Raw genomic sequence first — 23800 nt, 5'->3', positions numbered from 1 at the left:
GTGCTATAATAAGTCAATAATAAGTCAATAATCCGTTTATCTAAACTTCAGGTATTTATTACTTAAATTAACTGCCAGTACCTATAAGATTTGATTTTTAGTCAACTTTAAGTTATTTTTATTGTATGAAAATTCTCGGAAAAAAATTAAGCTTCAGAATTAAAAATTAAAAATGTATATCACCTTTTAAAAATGCAATTTCTTTTTAATTTTATCAAATAAAAAAAAATTAACATTTAAAAAAACACCAATATATTTTTTATTAAGTACCTATAATATGTTTTTGTACTTAACTTTATTTATTAAAATGATTTTCTTGTAGGTATACTCGTTGATTAGGTATGTTTAATTTGATATCTTGTTCAAAGTTTTGTATCTGCAATTTTAAATTAATAATTAACTATTCATCGAACGTATGATAATGATCTTGTATAATGTATATAAATTATGAAATGTATATTATATAATAAATATATAATATATTTGTACAGGGTGATACTTATAGATAGTTTTCCTCATAATATGTGACATAGTAACATACCCATTTGATAAATTATAAATGTTTTTACTCTTTCACCCACCTTCTGACAACACACTTTAAGACCCGCATAACTATTTGTATTCTTAAAGGAATTTAGTAAATCAATTTTTTCAATATTCATATTATTATAAATTAACTCTATGTTAATGTATATATATGCATATCAAATAATATACTTCTAATTTCTATGTTACATTTGCTTATTTAGAATTAAGGAACATGCAAATAAAAATCGTTATTTTTGTATCTTGAATTGAGTATTCCAAGAAAAATTATAAAAATTTGTGGCTCTCAATCATAAGTAATAAGTTATACAAGTTTCAATATGAAAAACAACTTAAAAAATAGTTATAATGCGAAATATTATGTTATTTCAAAATTTTTATAGATGTATAAAAACTTTTAACATAAAGTTAATATAGCTCAACAGTTAGATATCATAACATAGGTACTAATAATTATACATTAGAGAAATAAAATAGTAATAAATTACAGTAAGTAAGACTAATTATTGGTATTAAGTATGAATATGATAATAATATTATGAAGAAAATTATTTATTAGTATAACCGAGTAGTTAAGTTGGGTAGATGACAATAGTAATGCATTGTACTGAATTAATAATTATTCAATAGATAATAATTTTGGAGTAGGTGTGATTTCATAAAAATATTTATTTAAAATTCTTATACTTATACTATATTATATTATAATTAGATAAACATTTATAGAGTTTCAAGTTTCAACGATGGATAAATTTAATAAACAAAAATTATAAAATAAACATAATATATTGTTATTGACACGACTACGACAACAATTCATCCCATCAGCTGAACCTAAAACACGTACACGTACATTTATTGTTTTACTATACAATGATAAACCATATATTAAACATATAACGTATTATATAATATAACAAAATAACGTTGACTATTAAATGCACATACCATTCAACTAAACGCCACAAATAGAGGTAAGTATACATAATGTATTGTTATTAAAAAAACTTAATTAATTAAATTAAAATATATATTTCATACTAAATACTGTAAGGTAAACCTCTAAAATATTGAACTAATAATATTTCATATTAATTTTCTAAAATTTTTCTATCATGATACTTGTACTTTTTACTTTATAGTGAACATGATCCTTTGTGTGTAATAAATTGCGTAAATAATACTCGTGTATAATAATTAATAATATGTTTGAATAATAACAGAATTACCTATTTCATATTTAGTATTTTTAAAACACGAACTGCATCTATATTTATTATATCGGTGTAAGCACAGGTTTTTAACTATTTTCGTTAAAAATATAAAGATATCCATTGTATAATTATATTAAAAAAATATAGATTAATAATTAAGATCAAAGCATCGAACGTAAACATGAGCGATGAGCAAAAATATCAACGACCAATAGATATTTATAGATCTATAAATATGGAAGTATACAGATTGTGTATTTCCTAGTAAATATAAAATGATTTAAATAAACCTCGTAAAATCGTAAAATAAAATAACACGTGTACTAATCTAATGTATTGATAATTATATAATTCAATCTACCTATATTTAATATGTATACATATAATGTTATCGTTGGAAAAACAAAGAAGTGTATTTGTTTCTCCTTTTATATGATATTATCAAGGTTATTTAGACTTCTCCGTTGGCGATTAGTTCTATTTTTGAATATTATTATTACTTATACGTTATAATATTTTAAATGTCATTACAGTAAGTATTATGCTATTAATCGATGTGTGATTAATGAATAGTATTATACAATGGAACCTCGGTTGTCAAAAACCTTGACGAGTTTAAATAAATGTCGTTCCTTTCGAAGCTTGTAACGGTTGACTTGAAAATTTAAAAAATATAGTCACAAAGAATCATTTGAGCTAATAGGTACCTCGTGTTTCAGTAAAACAAGCAAAAGCTGCTTTCACATTGCTTAGAACTTTTACGAACATTCTAGTAATGTGGGTGATAAAATTTAATCTCATTTAAATGCGGTAATACTATCGACAATATTATGTGTATGAACCTAACTCAAAGTAATATCTTATTTTTCATAAAATTGTAACAAAAATAAAATACGATAATAAATTTTAAAAACTCTTTCAGTCAAATTTTTTTTCTGAAACCTAAGTAAGTCGAAAAAATTACATTGACTTGAATTTTGACTTTTCGAAGTTCCACTAGTGTTTAAAAAAAATGACTATGTAATATGTATATACATATAACGAGATATCGATTAAGTTTGGTCACTGAAGTGTAGCTAAATTGCCTAACTAACACGCCGTGTAGGTTTGTCCCATTTATATTATTATTTATTATAGTCTGTGATTAAATAGAACGAATATAATATTATGTTAAAGTAGAAAGTTTTATCATTCAAATTTTTTCCAAATTCAATAAAGTTATTATTAATGTTAGTTTACATCATATAAACGTGATACATATCTACAGACTACAAAACTAGTGACGACTATCGAATGCAAGTACTTAAAATGCAATATTCATTCCGAGTGTTCTTTTCACTCTTTTCCTTAACTGATAGTCAATCACCATGTCGAAAACTTGTCATTTACAAACTGCAGTCATTTAGACTACGTGAGGTATATATTTTTTAATTGAAAATATTGTAGTTTATATGAGTACCCGCCTATTCCGAATGCACAAACAATATATACATAACTCGTGCCTTTCCATCTAATAAATCAGATTTAGCATACTTTATTAATTATTATTATTACAATATATAAATATATAACATTAATACCAATACCAAAATACCACTGAACAGTATTATAATAATAAATACACTATACACTTACATTAGTCCTAATTAATACAATCAGGCATATTCCAACAAACAACCGTCAAAACAATAACAAAAATCACAATAGAATAACTTAACCATATAAAAAACATAATTACTTATTTTACTTTAAAAACAACTTAGCCATATAAAATCATATACATGCCTTACCAGTCTCAACAACTATCTTTAATTCATAAAATTAAAAGTCCCATCTAAATAAAAATAGGAACTACTTCAAAGAGCCACTATGCACTATGACAGAAAGTGGACTAATTAAAACTCAATCGTTCTTTCTTGAAATATCATATTCTAACGAGCTATGAAATAATTAATTGATGTGCCAACACTCTGTACATTTTTTTGCTCTTCCATAGTATAGCATATATTATTCAGATAATTCGAATATTATCAGACATCAGTTTAAATTAAAAATCCCATAAATGTATCGTTTGTCAGTTTACGTATTATTTTAAATTAGGTGATCAAATTGGGGAAGAAGAGACTTAGAAACTTACACCACCTGACTATAATTTCAACACCCTCTTCCCCCCCTAAAAAAAAAAAACCACATCTAATAACCTTTTTGTTTGCGCATTATTCGGCCGTGGTCGTATTTTCCTTTTCATTTATAATTGCATATCATCTTCACAAACTATCCCACTTACCTATTACTAAACAGTAAACCATTTATTTTATTTTTATTCTACTATGCTATAATAGTTATAAGGTAAAAACTTATTAATTATTACTAATTTTATAAATGTTGAATAAACATTACCAAATTAAGTCAGTAGACATCTTCGGTGCTTTCTCCGTTTTACAAGTAAATTTCTAATCCACTTTAATTTCAGCAGTTCATAATTAACTACGTCATATGAAATATTGAATAAAATTTACCTATCGAATCAAATCAATGTTTAAATATCGAAAAAAAACCAGGCAATGTTTGTTACCTTTAAATTTGGTAAAACTAATGGTGCTAAACATGAACTATTATTGTACACACAGGATTTGAACTTGTAGAGCTGTGCATGGGCTATAGGCGTATTTAGGGAGCTTAGCTCCCCCCCCCCCAGTTCGGAAAATAGCCCAACCAAAATGCAGACGAAGCCCTCCACGAGTCAGTACATGTCTACCCCTAGAAGGGCTACAGTCCCCTCCAAAAAATTGATCACTCTATGCCCATGGTAGGGGCGTATATAGGATTTTCTCGAGGAAGGGGAAATAAAATAACTTTTTAGTACTTATATAAATCATATAATTAATAACAATTCGCAAAAATTTTTGTATAACATTTTTATTGCTGACACCAAAAAATAAAATTATCCTTTCAACATAAAATAAAATTGAGTTTATTTTTATTGTAACTTTTTAACTTAAGTTAGGTACTTTGTATAAGCAATTCTGGTATGGTCTTATTTTAATCTTGTTGTTATTATGATGTAATGTCATTGATTAAATATGCATATTCAATCAATGGTAGTTTCACTCACAGCTCATATGATAACAAAGTTATAACACCTACACTGTTATACCGGGTCTTTAAAAAAAAAATAAGAGAATGGATCAATCCCTCATATCCCTCCTATAAATACACCACTGGTATTGTGGTAAATAGATGAATGTAATGTTAGTCGATTATTGTTTTCTTAAGAGAACGTCCTATTTTATGTAGTCTGTCTTACAACCATACGACATAGCAAATTTGCATTCATTTGAACCCATTATATTGTGTTGATAGCTTTAATATTAAAGTGAATTTATCTATTATCAAAGTTAAAGGCTAGAACATGTCAAGTGATGTTGCAATTTTTTGATATTATAATTTTAACTAGATATGAGCGTTTTCAATTAAAATATTTTACATAATCATATCAGTCATAATATCTTACTTAAAAATTAAAATATTAAAAAAAATTAACTAATTATAGCTAAATTCACTCTAATAGTAAGGCTAACTTAAAATTAATTTTATTGAATACAAATTTGCTTTTACATGTATGCAAGACAAAGACAACATATGGGTGTGACATTCTCTTAATTACAAATAACTAAAGAAGCATTAATGAATTTTATTTTAATGTCATTAAAGTAATTTAAAGTACTTTTGGAAAAATAATTCACCATTTTACAAAACATTTCAGTAATGTCGTTTTTAAGCTGTTAAAAATAAATTTTTATAATGTAGGTTTTAACATTCTGTATTTTTAAGGAATTAAAATCCAAACCCAATTAAATTCATTTTTATCATAAGTACCTACTTGTTACTTGTTAGATTAATACTGCTAATATAAATACATTTATTTATAAATTCCTAATTACAAAATAATTTAGTAATTTTCTTCTTAAGTTAGATTTTTCATATTTTTTTAACAGCGAAGTTAAAAATTAATGAGGAGCTTTGCATCAAATTCTTAAATCCAGCAAATAATTTTTAGTCAATATTAAAAAAAAAAAAATTTAAAAAAATGATAGTATAAACATTTGGTAAAAATTTCAAGTACCTACAGACTACAGTGGTTTGGTTTTGATTACATAAAAAAAACAAGATTGATTAGTTCAAAAAATTATTGTTTTGTTGGTTTTTCGGCACCGGTCCAATGTGCGACCTACACATACAATTTCAGTCCAGTGTGCGATCTACATGATATACATATTGACCTATACTGCATTTGTAAAAGTTATTATAGTTATTAATTAATATTATTTTATTCTTTAAATTTATCCATATTAATAGTTATTATAGTTATAAATTTATTTATAATTAATTATCCTTCTTGTCTGATAAGAATTCATCGTAATTTTATGTATAATTATTATGTCATAAAAGCATCTTTCATGTCTGATAAACATTTGTCAAATATAGTTTGCTTGTTTGGGCGATAAAGGTATCCTAATGTAGCACTCATTTGATTTACTAAAATCACTATAACGCCGTATTTAAAATAACATAATTCGACAAAGACAGTGAGACCGTAACTGAATGCCGAACAGTTTACAATTATCACGTTTTTAATACCAAATATTAAATGATATTATTATAAATAATAAATCTATATTCTGTACCAGTAATTTCAAAATGTATTTATAATTTATATACTTATTAGTCAATAAAATTTACACATGTTATAAAAACGATCGATAGTTTCAGATAAATTTAAATTTGTTACTTTATAATTAAATGATATAAACATATTAAACTGTTATTTTATCATACCAAACAAATAAAAATAAAATGGAGTATAAAAACGAGCATCAAGTATTTTCTTTAAATAATATTATGTATTAAGGTAACTTAATATAGAATAATTAAAAATTTGTTTCAAATTAACTAAAATTTAAAAAACCAAAAGTAATTATTGTAATTTTACTGATTTTCATTTAATTATTGAGAATATGTTTGAACGTTTATATAAATAGAAGTGCAAGAAAAAAAAATGATTATAAATTAATATTAAATTTGTTACTATAAGTAATTATGAGTTGATTTGTCTTTTTATTAAACAAATATTTTTTTAATGATATAAAAATCATTAATATATGAAATTAAATAGTAGTTTATTATTTGTAAAAACAAAATGAGATATCTATTGGTTTAAATTTAATATAAAGCTTCAAAAAAAAAATATATAAAATTAATAAGCAAGTAAAAATGTTGAATTACACATTCCTAAGTATTTAAAACTATTTTAAAACTACTCAATGTCAAAAAAAAAAAAAAAAATAATAATAATAACATTAAATTATAAAACTAATTATTATACCTAAGGCAAAACCATTAAGATTCTCCTAAATTGTTACTATGCAGATAGCCAAACCAAAAAAAAAAAAAAAAAAAATTAAAATAAAATAATTTATAAGTCTTAACCAACTCATTACAGCTAATTTAAAGTAATTAAATTACTATTAATCTATGTACAAATTATAAGTATACAAATTATAATAATCAATCAATTTAGCAATGTAATATTCTTAAATTAAATTTTACATAACTTACTAGAAGTTAACATTTTATATATTCACTTATCCCAAGTACGATTTTAAATTAAATCTTTGTGTAACACAATTGTTCACATAATATAATGTCATCAATCATCTATTTAAACAATTATTAATAGAAAAAAAAATAATAAACAAGTAAAATGATTCTTTACTTTTTTAATATATATATATATTTATATAGAAATACATATAGATACATTTACATATATATTTATATGTATTTATACAATACAAACAAGACATACATAAATATATATACATATATAATATATTCATTTACTTATGTTTTTTCCATACAATTATATCATTTACTTTAAAAAATAGATTTATAATATAAGATAAATGGGATGGATGCAAAGTAATATTCACAATTCTAATTATTTACAATTTTCTTTTCTTCTTTTAAGTAAAAATAATAGTTATTATTCATCTATATTTCCAACAAAATAATTTGTTATGTGAAAAAAAATCATCAGCTAAATGTCATTAATGTCAAAAAAAAAAAAAAAAAAAAGGAAAAAAAATTAAGATTATGAAAAAGTTCTATAAATCAAAATTTAGTTCGGATATATACAGCACTAGTATCATGATCACTATAACCCAAACGTTTTGCATGTTTAAATACTTCATTTACATTTGCCATAACTGGACAAGGTTGTTCCAAAACATCAGACCACACTAATGATAAATTTAAGTCCTTTTGAATATGTTTTAGAGCTTGATTTGTTTGAAAATTATTGTCCATCATGGCTATAAATAACAGGTATATACAATTTACATTATTAAATTAAATTAAATATTAATCAAAACACGTGATACCTGTTCCTTTTTCTATTAACAATGGACATCTTAATGAAGTCATTTCTAGAATTTCTAACACTTCTTTTTGCGGTATATTAGCTCTATCTGCCAGAGCCATACCTTCAGCTAATCCTGCTAAAGCTACTGCTTTGATTGAATGTAAAATCAAATTCATTTTTGTGGCCGCTCCAACATCACCTAGGAAATAATTATATTATAGAAATTTATAAAATAAAACAATATTAAATTTACCAAGATAAAATGAATTTTTAGAAATCGCACAAAATGATGATTTGCAATCAGTGAACAAAGATCTATCGCCAGCTGCCATACAAACTAAATGCCCTTCTTCTGCATCCTTTTTACTTCCCTGAATCATAGCTTCCAAATAACGGCCTCCTCTGCTCAAAATAGCCTATAATAATGAGTAATAAATAATAATAAAATAAATTATATTGATCATTAACAAATTATATCATGTTTATGATAAAAATATTTAGTATGTTTTTGATAACAAACCTCACAAATATCTTGAGATGTTTCTGGATCAATACCAGTCATTTCAACAAATCCTTTATCTTTATTTATTTCAGGAAGTACACCACAATTTCCAAATACCATCTGTAAAAGTCACCAAATACAAATAACTGTATAAAAAAAAATAACAAAAACCTTACATCTTTAGCAACTTGTGGATCAGAAACACATGAAAATGTTATATCTGCTCCTCCTATAACATCAGATGGAGTTAATGCAACAGTTGCTCCAGCATCTTGAAACTTCTGACACTGTTAAATTAAAAATTAAGTATTTGTAATTTAAAAAAAATATATACTTTAAGTACTTCATGCATTAACAAGAGATTAATGTCAATTCGTATTGTTATTATATAATTACCATATTTAAATAGATTAATATTTAATATTATGTTTGATTATAAACATTAAAAATAACAAGATTTTAATCAAGAACCTAAGACAAAGACTGAAAATAATAATTAGTATAATAATTTATATTTCATAAACATAAAAATAAAATGATTGTTATGTAACAGAACTATAAATCATTTTATTATAATCATAATAAAAATTTTATTTTTTATACAAAAACAAGTACTTATCTAATATTTAATACAGGAATGACATGATTAGTAAAAGACAGTGAACAAGTTACCATAAACAGGTCTTTCAATAATATTTACACTGTTGTCACCAGCTTATCTTATTAGAAATAACTTGTCTTAACATGTTAATATGCTATTAAAATGTTATTACTTTATTTGTGAGAAGGCTATTATTCATAAATAAAGTCCAACAAGTACAAATGTTGATTTATTTATGGGTTTAAAATTATTATTTTGATTTCATAAATATTTTTTTCAACTCTATGTTATAAATTATAATATTATAAATACTTATGAATTATGATTACCTATGAAAATATAAATAAAGACAGAAAAAGTTATTGGAAGGAACGATTAATTATACATAAATTCAATGGGATTTGAAGAAAGAAATATAAAAGGATGAATATGTAAGTTTAACATATTATGTTGATAAACGTATCATGCATGTACATATGAAGTACACATAAAATGATATATGAACAATGTGGAAGTTTATATAATTTTAGTATAATTATTACAATCTTATAAACCGGTTTTGATAATTTAATGTAATTTAGACTTATAATGTAAGATATTAGATTAATCAGCATACCACAATTATTTAAATAAATCATTAAGTTGAAACATAAAGAATGATTAAATGTTAAATTATATTTACAATTTAATTTACAAAACCTTTGTTGTGTACATAGCAGATCAATAATAATCCATGTTTACTTAATAAAATAGTAGTAATGTACATTTCATTTATCATAAATACTAAAAAATGCTGTTTAAGTATTTAAAATTAAATACAAAATAATCAATACTGCAGCAGATTACAAATAATTAACAAAGCATTTAAATTATGTACTGTATAATTTTATGGTGGTTTTTCGTGTTTAAGACGATAATAATATAATTATATTTTTACATCAGTTGATTAATTACATAACATTTCACGTGTTACGTGTTTTCGCCGATCGACCTTGATCAGATTATGATATAAATTCTATTTTTAACTAATTTTTTTACGAAAATTTATAAAAATCGTATACCTTAAAACTTTCAAGTACATGAATTTATAATAATTATTAATTAAAATATTTCATAATATACGGAGATGGATGGGCTGCAAACCACGACTCGAGAAATTACTGATTATAAAATAATATTCTAAATTTTCTTATTTATTAATTTATATAATACTGTTTAGTTAAAACGATTACATTAGTCATCAATCATTACTTATTAGTCATTAGTAACCAGATTTACATAAATAACCAAAAGTAGAATAGTTGAATATTTTTAATTATTTGATCAATTATGATGACCGAAATACGAAAGCGAAGTATCTTCATGTTACAGATTAAAATTTGAAACTTTTGAAACTATTTGAAGTTTTATTTGATCTTTTTTAAACAATCAAATATTTATGGACGGTATTTTAAAACATATTTATTTGACTTAAAGTGACGACTTCATGGCTCACACAACTTCTTTGTATAGCTCGATTTGAAATAAATTTAACTTATAAGCTAGGTTTTCACTAAACAAGTTCGCGTGTACGTGGATAAAAATTCTTAACTGAGATGATTGGTGTCCACGGAAGGCATTTGATAAAAAAAGAATGGTTATACAATTTTATTACAATATAAACCACGTTACCGTATAGTTGAACTTAGCTCAACATTTTTCATGGACACAGCACAAATATACCATAGTTACCTAATTTAACCATTGTGAAACGATTGCGGAGACCGTTTGTAACGGACTCAATCACGTATACTCGAGCGTGTATAGTGGAAATTCGCCTTTAAAGGTAACATGTAATGCATTACTATTATTGTTACCTACGTATTAATTAAATACATTTACGAAGTACGATACAGCACTACACGGTGTAGTAGAGACTCAAAACAGACGTAATTCAAAATATTCTGTTTTGATTAGATAGTAATTAATGAGTACTTGTACTTGAAATACACGAGATAATATTATTCAAATAGTCTACAAAGTCATAATTTCACTGTTCTTCACAAAAATCAAGATATCAATCTCATCTGAAACTTTCAATATTATCCATAATAAAATAATAGAAAAATAGTAGAAATTTTAAATGATATACCTCTCTCCAACAAACTGTGAAGTATTAAATTGTACGTGAAAAATTTAAATTTACTCCCGATATTACAAGAAGAGAGAAAGTAACCACAATTTAAACTAGAATAGGTCACTCCCCATTTAACGCATGTTTATATCATCAGAAATAAACCAACACCTCAACCAATATGCGATACTTACCATGAAACTTTAACAATAGAGCATAATATAGTCAAAAACTGCATTCTTATTATCAAATACATAGAAGTTTACAAGATCCTAAACAATTTTCTTACACTTTATCAAGCCCTCGACAAAGAGAATACTGTTGCATTTAGTAAATGTTTCCATAGTATAGACCTAAACCATAAATAGTAAATATCTTTGCATCATGATATAATTTTAATAATAATAATATAAATTTTTTTTTAATATTTAGCTAAAAACCTCTGTTGAAGCTTTTACCTAATACGAAAATAAATATTAGTAAATACGCATTTAAAACTATATCATAACATTTTACTATATTCATTGAAATGTAAAAAATATAATGTAATATATTATTTAATATTTAAATAATTAATGTAATTTCACACAACTGAGGCGTTCAGATAGACAATAGTTCGAATTACTTTAACTGGCTGAGGAGCTACATAAATCTATATTATAATTGATAAATAATTGTTTTCCTTAGGATAGCTAAATATGAAAGATTTTTATTTTGATCACTTAAAAATTGAAGTATAGTTGATTCCATAAAAACAACATTAACAATATTTGTTTTATAGAATATTGTAGTTATATATATATATATATATATATATATAACTAATAATTAGGTTTAAATTAGTAAGGCCGCTTTCATTTGAGCCAATAACCCAAAATAATATATCGTTTGGAAAATGTATACATATCGTTTGGACTAATATACGTTTTCCTACCCATTTTTAGAGAGTTATGACTCTCAGTTAACTCTAACTGATATAGTTAAAAATGTGTTATATTGTCATATAATTTATTTATTATCTTAATTAATTTTTTTTTATTAGTATTGTATCTCATACCCATTTGTTTAATATAATCTATTATTCTTAATTTTCCGATTTGATATTCTCCCCATCATTTTAATGTATATACACTTTAAAATAGTTATCACAAATCAGCCGAAACGATGTAATAATAGTATTTAGTTAAAGGTAGTAAATATATAAAAATTATTGTATAGGTAGGTATGATACTTCCCTATTATTCAATAATTTATAAACTCGCTAAAACGATCGGTTAATTTCTTGCCCAAATGAATGATGCCCAATTAATAACGTTTCAAAGGGGTCATGCGTGAGGTAACTGAATACAATTTTTTACATATTTTGAGAAATCACTACATTGAAAGGTTTATACGCTATGGTTTAAGAGTTCTGAAAAAAAAATTATGAACATTGAAAACAAAGTTTATGATCATTCAATGTTTTTAAAAAATCATTTGATAATAATATAATCTAAATACTTGTTACAATGTAATAATAACCGGTAAAGGAACCAATAGTCTAATGCCGTTAAAACATGATCATCGAAAACTAAGATATTTCTAACGAACCTTTTAATATCAATGAAGGGGAAAATTTAAAAGAACAACGGTATTTATAATATCATCTATTCAAATATCCAATGTTTTTAAACTCTGTAGAGCCTCTAGTCTTAAATCTTTTTAATGAAAATTAAAAAGATCATTAGTTAATTATTAAGGTTACTGTATTTTGAATTTTCTAATAACTTATTGCTGGAATACTGGATAACGGACAACGTTATAAATCGTTACAAGCACGCGTTCGACAGTGTATCCATAGGACAGTCGGAAGCACATTGGTACGATTGGCTGCACTGACACCAGAAAAACTGGCTTGGGAACGTTTAATACAGTTGTCGTCAGTACTTAGTACCCACTACTTAGTATCCATATTCTATATCATTTCAAACGTAGCGCGGCCGCTGACATTTTATGATTATCGTTTTTTTACAGTTTACCCGAGTAAAGCGTCTGGCAACTCGGAACAAATGAGATCTAACTGGCATATAAAACGCATAAAAAGGTAAACGTACGAAAATATTATCTATTACGAATGTATATAGGTAATATCTTTCGAACAGTATCTATTTTACATAAAATATTTCAGATAACTCAAAAATGGATTCATTAACGATTATTTTGACAACCATCATACTTCACAAATTAATTAACGCAGAGGATGCGGCCACAGTTTGCGATAACGACAGTACTTGCAAATGTGTCAATAACACCGTGTTATGCACAAACGCGACGTTAGACCAAGACGGAGTGTTTGTCCTCCCAAATGGGACAGAAATTTTACATTTCAACAACGTTCCAATTAAAGTTGTCAACAATAGTACGTTTACTAATGGAAAATTGCAGAAAATTACATGGGTGGCAAGCAAGATAAAATTAGTGGAAGCCTTAAATCACAATGATCTTAAGTATTTAGATTTATCTAGAAACAACATTTTTAAATTGTCAAATGATGTATTTCATAACTGTCTTCTTTTAGAGTATGTAGACTTGTCTGACAATCAACTAAATATTTTATCAGACGATTTATTCTTATATACTAGCTCATTAAAAACGATAAATTTAGAAAAAAATATTTTTAATTCTATATCAAAAAATTTATTCAAATATACTATCAATTTAAAAAACCTTAGTATAGGGAATCCAAATTTAACTTTTCTAGATGAAAATGCAATGACTAACTTAAACAAACTGGAATATCTTAGTATTGAAAATTGTGGAATAAAAAATCTTAATCAAAGTTCCTTTGGTGTACATAGATATCTAAATAGTATTTTATTAAATAATTGTACACATTTAACATCGATTGACAACAATTTCATCGATTCATCATTAAATTTAAAAATTATAGAACTCAACAACTGTGGGACAATTGAAATCTTACCACCTAGTATTGTTTCTCTTAAGAACCTACAATATTTACAAATGTCAAATACACAAATTCAGCCAAATTGTCAAAATGGATGGTTTAGCCAATGGTTCAATAATGAAACAACTACTGTAGTTGGTTATGAAAATTATTCAAATTTTATTGAAACACTGAATGAAAAGAACTGTCCACCAAAAATATACTACACAAACAGTCGTATTACATTGCAGTTAACCAAAAAAGGAATCATTAATTGTATGGCTTATGGAAATCCACTGCCAGCATTTACTTGGCTAGTACCAGGTGGGTTAACATTTCATGAAAATAAACAAGCCGACATGGATATAGTACACCACCCAAACATCCACAATTGGGATCTAAATCAAATAGTTAGTCAATCACTTTTAACTGACAAAAATGGATCTTTACATATTCTACGAATGTTAAGAACTCATATTGGTAATTATACTTGCTATGTATCAAATAAATATGGAAACAGTTCTAAAACAGTGGAAGTACATCTAGACAGTGAAGTATTTTTTAATATCAAAATAAATGCACTGTTATTGGGGATATCATCAGCATTAGGATTTTTAATGCTAACTATATTATGTTGTGCTTTCAAGTTATTATTAATAAGGTTAGTAATAATATTTTATACCTCATCATAAAAATATTTATAAAAATTTTGTTATAGACTGAATTGTATGAAAAAAAGGAATCAACCAACGGAAACAGAAATGGGATCTACTGAAAAACCAAAAATGTTTCCAGAAAATGTTTAGTTATAAATAATTGCTATATGATTTTTTTTTTTTTTTGTGGTATATATAAATTTTTTTTAACCTAAAATCAGTTAAAAATATTATTAAAATAGTACAAAAATAAATTATGGAAATATTTTTTTAATAATTTTACAGACTTATTTTATATATCTCCTCACATAAACACTGAAATAATTTAAATAAAATAGTAGTAATATAACTGTATTCATTTATATTTGAACAATATGAAGTTTGTAGAAATAAAAAAGATAATTGTTCCATTAAATAATAAAATAAATTAAGATTTTCATTGAAAAGAAACAATAAAAGAATTTTTATTTACTTGAAAGATTTGTTTTTCTAATCGATTTTTTTTTTTTTTTAAATGCATCAAATTTATAAATTAAGAATTTAACTATTAATATTAATTTTAAATGGATTATAAGATTTCAAAGAAATTAGTAGTATATCTTTTCAGTAGATCAAAACTAATCAATATTCTGACAAAGAATCAGTCTTATTAAAAGGAAATATGAATTGGAATTTACCATACAATAAAAATTAGTTTTATGTGTAAAAAATAATAATAATAAAAAAAAAATTGATAAGTTATATTTTCATATTATTAAATATACCATTATATTATGGTAATTAAATTAATTACAATTTTAATTTAAAATATTATATTATTCATTACAAATTTTTGAAGTTTTAAAGATTTGGAAACTAAAAAGGGGAAAAGTAGGTATAATATGCTAAGTTATATAATACATGTTGATTCTATCTTGTCATTAAATGACTGTAATATATATGATAAATATGAATTCAACGATAAAAAATATAATTATAAGTAAAGGTCTGACTACTGAAATCTTATTCTATATAAATATATGAATGTAATAACAAAACAAAACACGTATGAGATTAATATACGTAAATTAATAAATACTTAAACATTTGAACACATATCGGAGTCATAATCACACTTAAATGTGTGAATTAGTTAATCATGTTAATAAATTTAATTGGTATCAACTGAAAATGTATTTTGTTTATTATTAGGGCTTGAATTTATATATATTTATGAAACCAAAATATATACATATATGTGTTAAAAAACTCAAAATATATATTTTATTAATGATTTATTTAATTATTATTAATATATTCATATGAATTTCTAATGAAACAAATTGTATTTTAAATAATAAAATTATTAAACAAAATTTAAAATTATAAATAAAAAAGCTATAAAATAAAATAAAAAATATTAATTATTTTGATTATAATTTATGATAACATGCATTTTTAAATTTTCAAATTCAAAAAATTTTCGATTTGGTCGTAAAACTGCCTTATGCTGACTAAATGATCTTTCGACTTCTACTGATATTATTGGACAATATTGCATTTTAATTATATCTGAAGGAGTAAGTTCTACATTTAATGAAAATTCAGAAAAATAACCAGTGTAGAAAATACTTTTGATAGCTATTAATAAATCGTAAATAAACAAATTGTCAAAATATGTAGGAAAAAATGGAATTATTGAGAAATATATAAAATCATGTACTTATGGCAAAATATATAAAAATTTGTAAAATAAAATACAGTTAATTTAATTAGAAATCCTTTAAAACGAATTTATCAAGTAATAGTAAAAATATGTACATATAAATCCGAGCCCTATTTATTATAAATATCAAATATAATATTAATCGTATTTTATTTGAAGATTAATTCATAATTTATCAACATATTTTATTTCTTTGTTGAGCACATACAACGCATTAAATTTGTGTTGTTAATTAAATTAATCTAATCTATATTTATGATATGAGTAAAATCATCTTTCTCCTAGAAATAAAAATAGAGAACTAAGTTAAGGTGTAAAATTCATGGTAATGCCTGGAATACACAGAAAATTTAAAGCCACGGATTTTATTAATTTAACCTTAATTTCACGTGTTTGCATGTCACTATTGTTAACCTTTATTATTTGATATATTCTATAATATATTTTATGATTTTGTAATTTAAGATTTATTTTTAATATTATAAATATTAAGGTAAGACAACTTAAATCTTTTTTTTTTTAAGAATTATAGTAGTACGTACTTATATATTAATGTCATTAACTTTAAGGTCAATACTAACTTGCTATAGAATGATTTGAATACAATCATGGTTCATGGTATAATAAGCAATATCACAAAATTAATTAAAGTTTTAAATCTCTACAAAACACATTTTTGAATTGTAATAAAATAACTAAAATAGTAGTTCTTAGTTTAAATATAGAATTTTTTCCAAATTAAAATTTAAAATATCTAATAAAAAAAATCATAAATTTTCTAGATTTGGTATAGTACTAACTATTTATGAGGAATCTTGTATTAATAAATTAAGCTTTTTGAGAAAGTAATCATTTTTTTTATCAATCTTATAATATAAAACCAAAACGAGCTTCCGAAAAAATCCGCCAGAATATTTATAGAAACAAATTTTTCAAAAAATCAAAATTGTCTAATGTCTATAAATAACTCAAAAATTCAACTTTAAGTTGAAGATTACACCATGTAGAAACAATGTTAATTTTAACATAAAGTAAAAACTTTAAGTATCTATAATAATTTCTTATGAATTAAATAAAACGAAAAGAAAGTTTGATGAAGTTTTAAAAAAATTTATAAATATCTATGGTGATTTGTTCATGTATTACAATTATAAAAATTGATTTTGGTAAAAACTGTTTTTATATTAGAATTCCTATTATTCCCTAATTAATTTTTGGTTTTTTTTTAATTATTAAAAAACACTTAAAAGTTTTAAATTTTTACCTAATAAAGGTACCAACAAAGTTCACATTTCATCCAGAAATAATACGTAAACTGAAAATCAAAGCACTTTTTCTACTGTAAATAGAGTGTATAATAATATTCAAAAATATTGCATTGAATTCTTAAGTTAAAAAAAAAGAAAGTAGCTAAATTCAATGAAAATCACTAACTTAAAATATAAAATTATTAATAAATAGTTACATTCATTATTTATGAATTTTATACAAATATTTGTATACAATATAAAATAATTTTTATTTGATTATAAACGATGTTTCTTCAAAATTGAAGCCAAATACTACTATTTATATACTTAATTAATGAAAACTATATAAAATTCTTACCTTATCTGGAGTTCGATTCCAAACGACAACTTTATGTCCAGAATTTAACAGATTTTTGACAATTCCTGAACCCATATTGCCTAAGCCAATAAATCCAAATATCAACTTTGATGGTGAAATATTCTTGTTCATTAATGATTTAGATATTGTTGAAATATCTAACTGGGTGGCTTCCTGAAATCAATATTATATCATTATAGTAAAATACCAAACAAATACATTATTTTTATATATTTACCGGAGTCTTAACTTCAGGTCTGTCCAATAAAGTATTATTCTTTCGAACTGGACTAATGCTGTTTGTTAATCCAAGATGTGTAAGAACCTCAGTATTATTACTAGATTGACCCACTCTCGAGTTTAAGCGGGGTTTTTTAGGTTTATCTTTTTTAGGCCCATTAGAGGTAGATCCAACTGGTTTGGACCGTCTCTTCTTAGTTTTTTCAGAGCTTGATAATGATGCATTGCGTATGTTAGACTAAAAATTAATTATTAATAACTTAGATATTATGTATAACATGAAAAAATTACCATGTAAATAGGTAAAAGTCACAATGGGTTTTAAATTTCATGACATAATAATTACTTAAAAATAAATATTTCTTAAAATCTTAGTATCATAGTAAAAAAAACTATATCTACAAGATAATCAAGAAATAGAGAAAATATTTTTTGTATTTGGGAAACATATGTTAAGATAAAAAGTAAAAATGAAATAATGAAACAAATGTCAAACTAAAATAGCATTTAACTAAAAAAAAGATACAATGAATCATAAAAATATGAATGGATTGAATATACACTGAAAAATTGTGGATTGCTAAGTTTAATTAAAAAAAGTTAATATTATAAGTGAAGATCACATTTGGAGTACATTATGATGAGCAAGAAATAATGAAGGACCAAAAATGTAACTCTAACGAAGATAAAGACAATAAAAAAAGAATAGAGAATTATTACAAACTAATAATAAGATTGAAAAATGTTGAATATAAATAAAAACATATATTTACAATTATCAATACATTTTTAATTTATTTAATGAATTACCAATAGTCAAATTTATTGAGATTTAATGTTCTATATTCTTTATTTGAATTAATATACAAAATGGATTGGTAATCCACTTTTTTAATGGTTCTTTAATATACTTTTTGATTTCATATTTCTAGACTACTGATAGATATCAGCTCATTACATTAACTCTGGTGATATGAATTCATAAGAAAATTTAGTTTTTATGTTTATTGTGAACTAAGGTTTTTAAACAAAATTAGTTTCATTTTTTACAAATACTTTTAATAACTCCTATCTATAAGTACATTTTTTTGTGCACTTTATTAATTATTTTATACATATTTGTATGTGTTAACTTAACATAAAGTTTTTGTTTTTCAATTAACCTCCTTACATTTTTATTTTTTTGTATTGTTGTATTTCAAATACATTTCTGAAGATAAATGTGATACTAAATTCATAGAACTAATTAAAAAGTATAAATTAACAACAGTATATAATTTTAATGTTTTAAATAATCTTATATACATCCAGAAATAATAAAGCTTTGAAATACTGATAGAAAGTACAAGTTATCTAGATTCATTTATTTCTTCATAAATAAACTCTTATAGTAGCAAATAAAATGTCGCATTACTTATTTTTTTCAATAAATTACAAATGTATATTTAAAACATTAAATCATTGTTTTTTTTTTTTTTTTTTTTTGAAAGACGAGTTAATAGTATTTTATCATAAGTTTTTATGGCATTGGTAAAGCATGTAATTTAACAGATCCACCGTGATTTACTATTAATAAGGAAACATGCCTTTCATGACTATGGAAATCATACTCCAGTTTAAATGATAGTGGCTATAATCATTTAACTGTCTATCATTTTGAAAATTTAGTGAATCCTGTAAATAGGGTTAACATGCAAATAGAATGTTTATGGTCAATATTAAAATTTAAAATATTAAGAAAAATGCATGGGACTAATGAAAATCTATTACCATACCATTTAATTGAATGTTGATACCGCTCAATGAAGAATAGGAATAATTTATTTATACATTTTTTAGAAGATATCATAACTTATATATTTTGACTAATACTAATGACTTGTAGACACAAAAAACTTAAAATGTATTAAATAGTTATTTTTTAATTGAATTACATTTTCATTACATAATTTTACATATTTATTTAACTAGCTATTTACTGTTTTCTCGGTAGATCAAACACTAAACCTTTAAATGCCTGGTAGATCACACGCTTAACTAATGCCGTTTTTCATATTGTTTTCCTTGAAACTTATTTCTTGTCTTCATTAAATAGATTTTAATAATTTATTATTAAAAATATTGTTTAATATGTAGATTGTGTTAGTAAATAAAATAACAAATTTAGAAGTTCTAAATTTATATTATTTGAATTAAATTGACCTGTATTCTATTGTTAGTTTTGTATTTTAATATTATAAAGTATAATAATATCTAATGAGAGGTTTTTTGTTTAAATTAACAAATAAAATTTAATAATGTACCAGATGACCTTATAGATACTTCTTAGTTTAAAAATTTAATGTTCTGAATAGTTTTTTTACATATTTTTTTTTTTCATTTAAAACATTCATAACGCTTTATTATATGATATCTAGCATTGGATATAAATGATCAAGATTGATTAACAAATGCATGAAACTAAGAATTCTCATCACTAATAGCACAATAGTCAACTTTTTTAATATTTTAGGTTTGAATGGTTGTAAGTATATAGTCTAGTCAAATATTTATACTTACAAATACACATTTTTCATTAAAAATAGAAAACGGAACATTTAAACATTAGTAGAAATATACAAATGTATAATCATAATTTATCTTCAACAAATAAATCAAATTAAACAATTACTAATATACATTAAATTATTGGTTTCATCATTAAATAATATCCATATTTGTAAAATTTAGATTATTTTATTGAATATAATATACTCAAAAACTCATTAATCTATGAGTTTTTATTAAGTAGTATTAATACACATTTATTATAAATACACCACTATTGACAAATTTTTTTATTGACTTTATTGATAATGCCCTATCCATTTTTTTTTAAAAGCATAAATATACAATTATATAAAAGAAATTAATAAAATCCATCTGCTATGTAGACCAAAAGAAACAGGTATGTTTAAAGGTATTTTTAAAATGTAGAGAACAAATATGCTGAACATTTAACCATCTGCTTTTTTAACTGATAATTCACAAATCACGGTTCCTTAAAAACATTTATCATGAATTAAACTTTGTTTTAAGAGATAACCATAAAACTATATTTACATCTCAAACTAGGTTTTTATTTTAAGGTTATATTGTTATATATTTTTTTATTCATACCATTTTAGTTTTCTCGGATTGGAAGGCAGGAGTTTCGTCTTGAACTAAATTCTCAAATCGTGACTCAGCTTCAGATAATCCATTATTTACTCCCTAAACAATTTAACAATATAAATTTAATAAAATACAATTTTAATAAAAATTCTCACTTCATTGGTATTGTTTTCCAAAATGTATTCTTCAATAGCCTTACAAGCGTCTTTGAAATGTATAGTCTTACAACTATAGGTTAGAGTATCTTTAAACTGAAAATAAGGCTTTAAACATCCCACTTCAATCCAAGCACTATAAGAAAAAAAATTTAATGACATTAATAATTGACAAGTATTTTTTTGGAAATTGATATACACACGACAAATATCTTTACAAAATAGTTAACATTTAAATAGAAATATTTTTAAACAGTTGAGGTTATTAAGAACATTAACTAAATAATGACCATTCAGTAAAAATAAATAAGTCTTATTTGATTTAAACTTACTAATTATTAGTTCCATAGAAGAAAATACATTTGCAATTCTTCTTTGGTTTTTTAGCAAGCTGGATAGTTGGCTCGCTTACCTAAAATAAACAATATACTTCTTTAAATTTAGTACAAACCTATCACATCAATCGAGTACAAATAAAATAGAATAATTGTACGACTAAAAACTGAGTGTGCACTATGTCATCAAACATTAAAATTGGAAAAGGCTGTACAGCTATAAAAAATTAACACTACATAAAAATGTCTTAAGGATGTATAATAACAGACATCTACAGCATTATCCTAATAAGCCAGTGTGCTTGTGACCTATAGCACACCAAGCAGGGGAGGCTGCTTAACATTGAACAATATTAGATATTAAGTAGATACTAATAGTAGAATATTGGCCAGTATACCTCCAAGTGCGAACCCAACAACAAGAAAAACATTGTCGAGTTATGACATGTACAATACAGTATGTGCATAGGACATATATGTTTGACAATCGTTTCACATGCTGACAGTCTAAATTCAGGCCAAATAAATCAAACATGATGGATAGCAGTAGTAATTAACAGGGATCCGTAGAGTCAGCAGTAAACAAAATTTTAAATTATAATAATGACATATACACAACAGTTCATGATCGGTGTTATTGGACCATTGGTTATCACTTCTAAATTATATATGCGCCCGACGCACCAAAACAAATAAATCGACGAGCGTATAACAATTACAACAATACAACACACATTATAATGTAAAAATATTTAAAAAAAATAGAATTAATACTACGGAATAATTTAAAGTCAGAAATAATACTCACGCGTCCTGGCCATGGTGGGAAGCCCTTCATTTTAGCCCTGTGAACAAAAACACACAACGGTCATTATTGACGCCGTCATAGCAAATCGCGCTCTTTTTCATTTATATATGTAAGTATAACAACACCGGCCATTAGTTACGCGTCAGCGAAATAATACTCACCAAACTAAATCGTTAACTTCGTATTTCCAATCAGTCGTCATTTTTAATGTCTACAAATATTCTGCAGCTTAATAGAACACAAAATTTTTAAAAAAATCCAACACACGGAGTGGCAACTGGCGATATGGCATCGGCGGGCGACGGTAGTCGAAAATAATGGCGGCTGCGGCGTGTCCGTGTTGTTGTGGTCTGACTGGGAAGAGGGGACGCTTAGCGAACTGCCACCCCACCACTTGTCTCGCGCGTACGAACGTTATCGTTGACTCCAGTGCAGCCAACACTATGGCTGCAGCGGCCGTTATTCAGACGCGGCGTCCTTTTCGCGGCAAAAACGTTGGGTCTCGTACGTTGGCGCGCGCGCGCATTTAGGTATAACATCAACAAACAGTATTTTAAAAACAGCCACGGACGCCAAGAAATTGCGCCACACGCGAGCTCGGGCACGCGCGCCAACCTTACCGAAAGTAGCGTCGGTCGACTGGGTAATAATATTATCATTATATTTTTTTTAATTTTTAATGTTATATGTTATATATCACACACTGTTATCATGGTTTCCCGGTATTCGGCGGTAACCGCGTCGGTTATTATTTATTACATTTCTAACAACGTCGTCACTCTTCATGATATATATTTTTATAATTTATTATAAA

The 23800-nt window shown here is 24.7% G+C and overlaps 2 protein-coding genes across 2 annotated transcripts; one reads left to right on the top strand and one right to left on the bottom strand.

Moving 5' to 3' along the window:
• Window positions 1-7866: 7866 nt before the first annotated feature.
• On the bottom strand, window positions 7867-23342 carry LOC112601701 (putative oxidoreductase GLYR1 homolog). The gene is made up of 12 exons (XM_025349440.1): window positions 23148-23342; window positions 22987-23023; window positions 22176-22255; window positions 21844-21979; window positions 21695-21787; window positions 18534-18773; window positions 18296-18469; window positions 8863-8973; window positions 8705-8806; window positions 8438-8600; window positions 8204-8383; window positions 7867-8134 (listed from the first exon to the last, which is right to left on the bottom strand). Exons 1-12 carry the CDS (start codon window positions 23186-23188, stop codon window positions 7935-7937), a joined length of 1557 nt encoding a protein of 518 aa, XP_025205225.1. The 5' UTR covers window positions 23189-23342; the 3' UTR covers window positions 7867-7934.
• LOC112601702 (leucine-rich repeat and fibronectin type-III domain-containing protein 5-like) lies at window positions 13313-15177 on the top strand. The gene is made up of 3 exons (XM_025349441.1): window positions 13313-13483; window positions 13568-14987; window positions 15045-15177. Exons 2-3 carry the CDS (start codon window positions 13579-13581, stop codon window positions 15130-15132), a joined length of 1497 nt encoding a protein of 498 aa, XP_025205226.1. The 5' UTR covers window positions 13313-13483; window positions 13568-13578; the 3' UTR covers window positions 15133-15177.
• Window positions 23343-23800: the final 458 nt, after the last annotated feature.

The sequence above is a fragment of the Melanaphis sacchari genome, unplaced genomic scaffold (genome assembly GCF_002803265.2).
Source record: "Melanaphis sacchari strain LSU unplaced genomic scaffold, SCAv2.0 Contig7_pilon_pilon, whole genome shotgun sequence".
Classification (NCBI taxonomy): domain Eukaryota; kingdom Metazoa; phylum Arthropoda; class Insecta; order Hemiptera; family Aphididae; genus Melanaphis; species Melanaphis sacchari.
The sequence above is the reverse complement of the archived record's forward strand: the minus strand, read 5'-3'. Positions and strand labels throughout refer to the sequence as shown.

Bases quoted from the DNA above. Each gene is read 5' to 3' on its own strand.
- LOC112601702 (XM_025349441.1), top strand. From the start codon at position 13,579: ATGGATTCATTAACGATTATTTTGACAACCATCATACTTCACAAATTA. The intron at 14,988-15,044 runs GTTAGTAATAAT...ATTTTGTTATAG, and splicing joins TTCAAGTTATTATTAATAAG to ACTGAATTGTATGAAAAAAA.
- LOC112601701 (XM_025349440.1), bottom strand. From the start codon at position 23,188: ATGACGACTGATTGGAAATACGAAGTTAACGATTTAGTTTG. The intron at 8,807-8,862 runs GTAAGGTTTTTG...TGACTTTTACAG, and splicing joins ATCCACAAGTTGCTAAAGAT to ATGGTATTTGGAAATTGTGG. The intron at 8,384-8,437 runs GTAAATTTAATA...ATTATTTCCTAG, and splicing joins TAAAAATTCATTTTATCTTG to GTGATGTTGGAGCGGCCACA.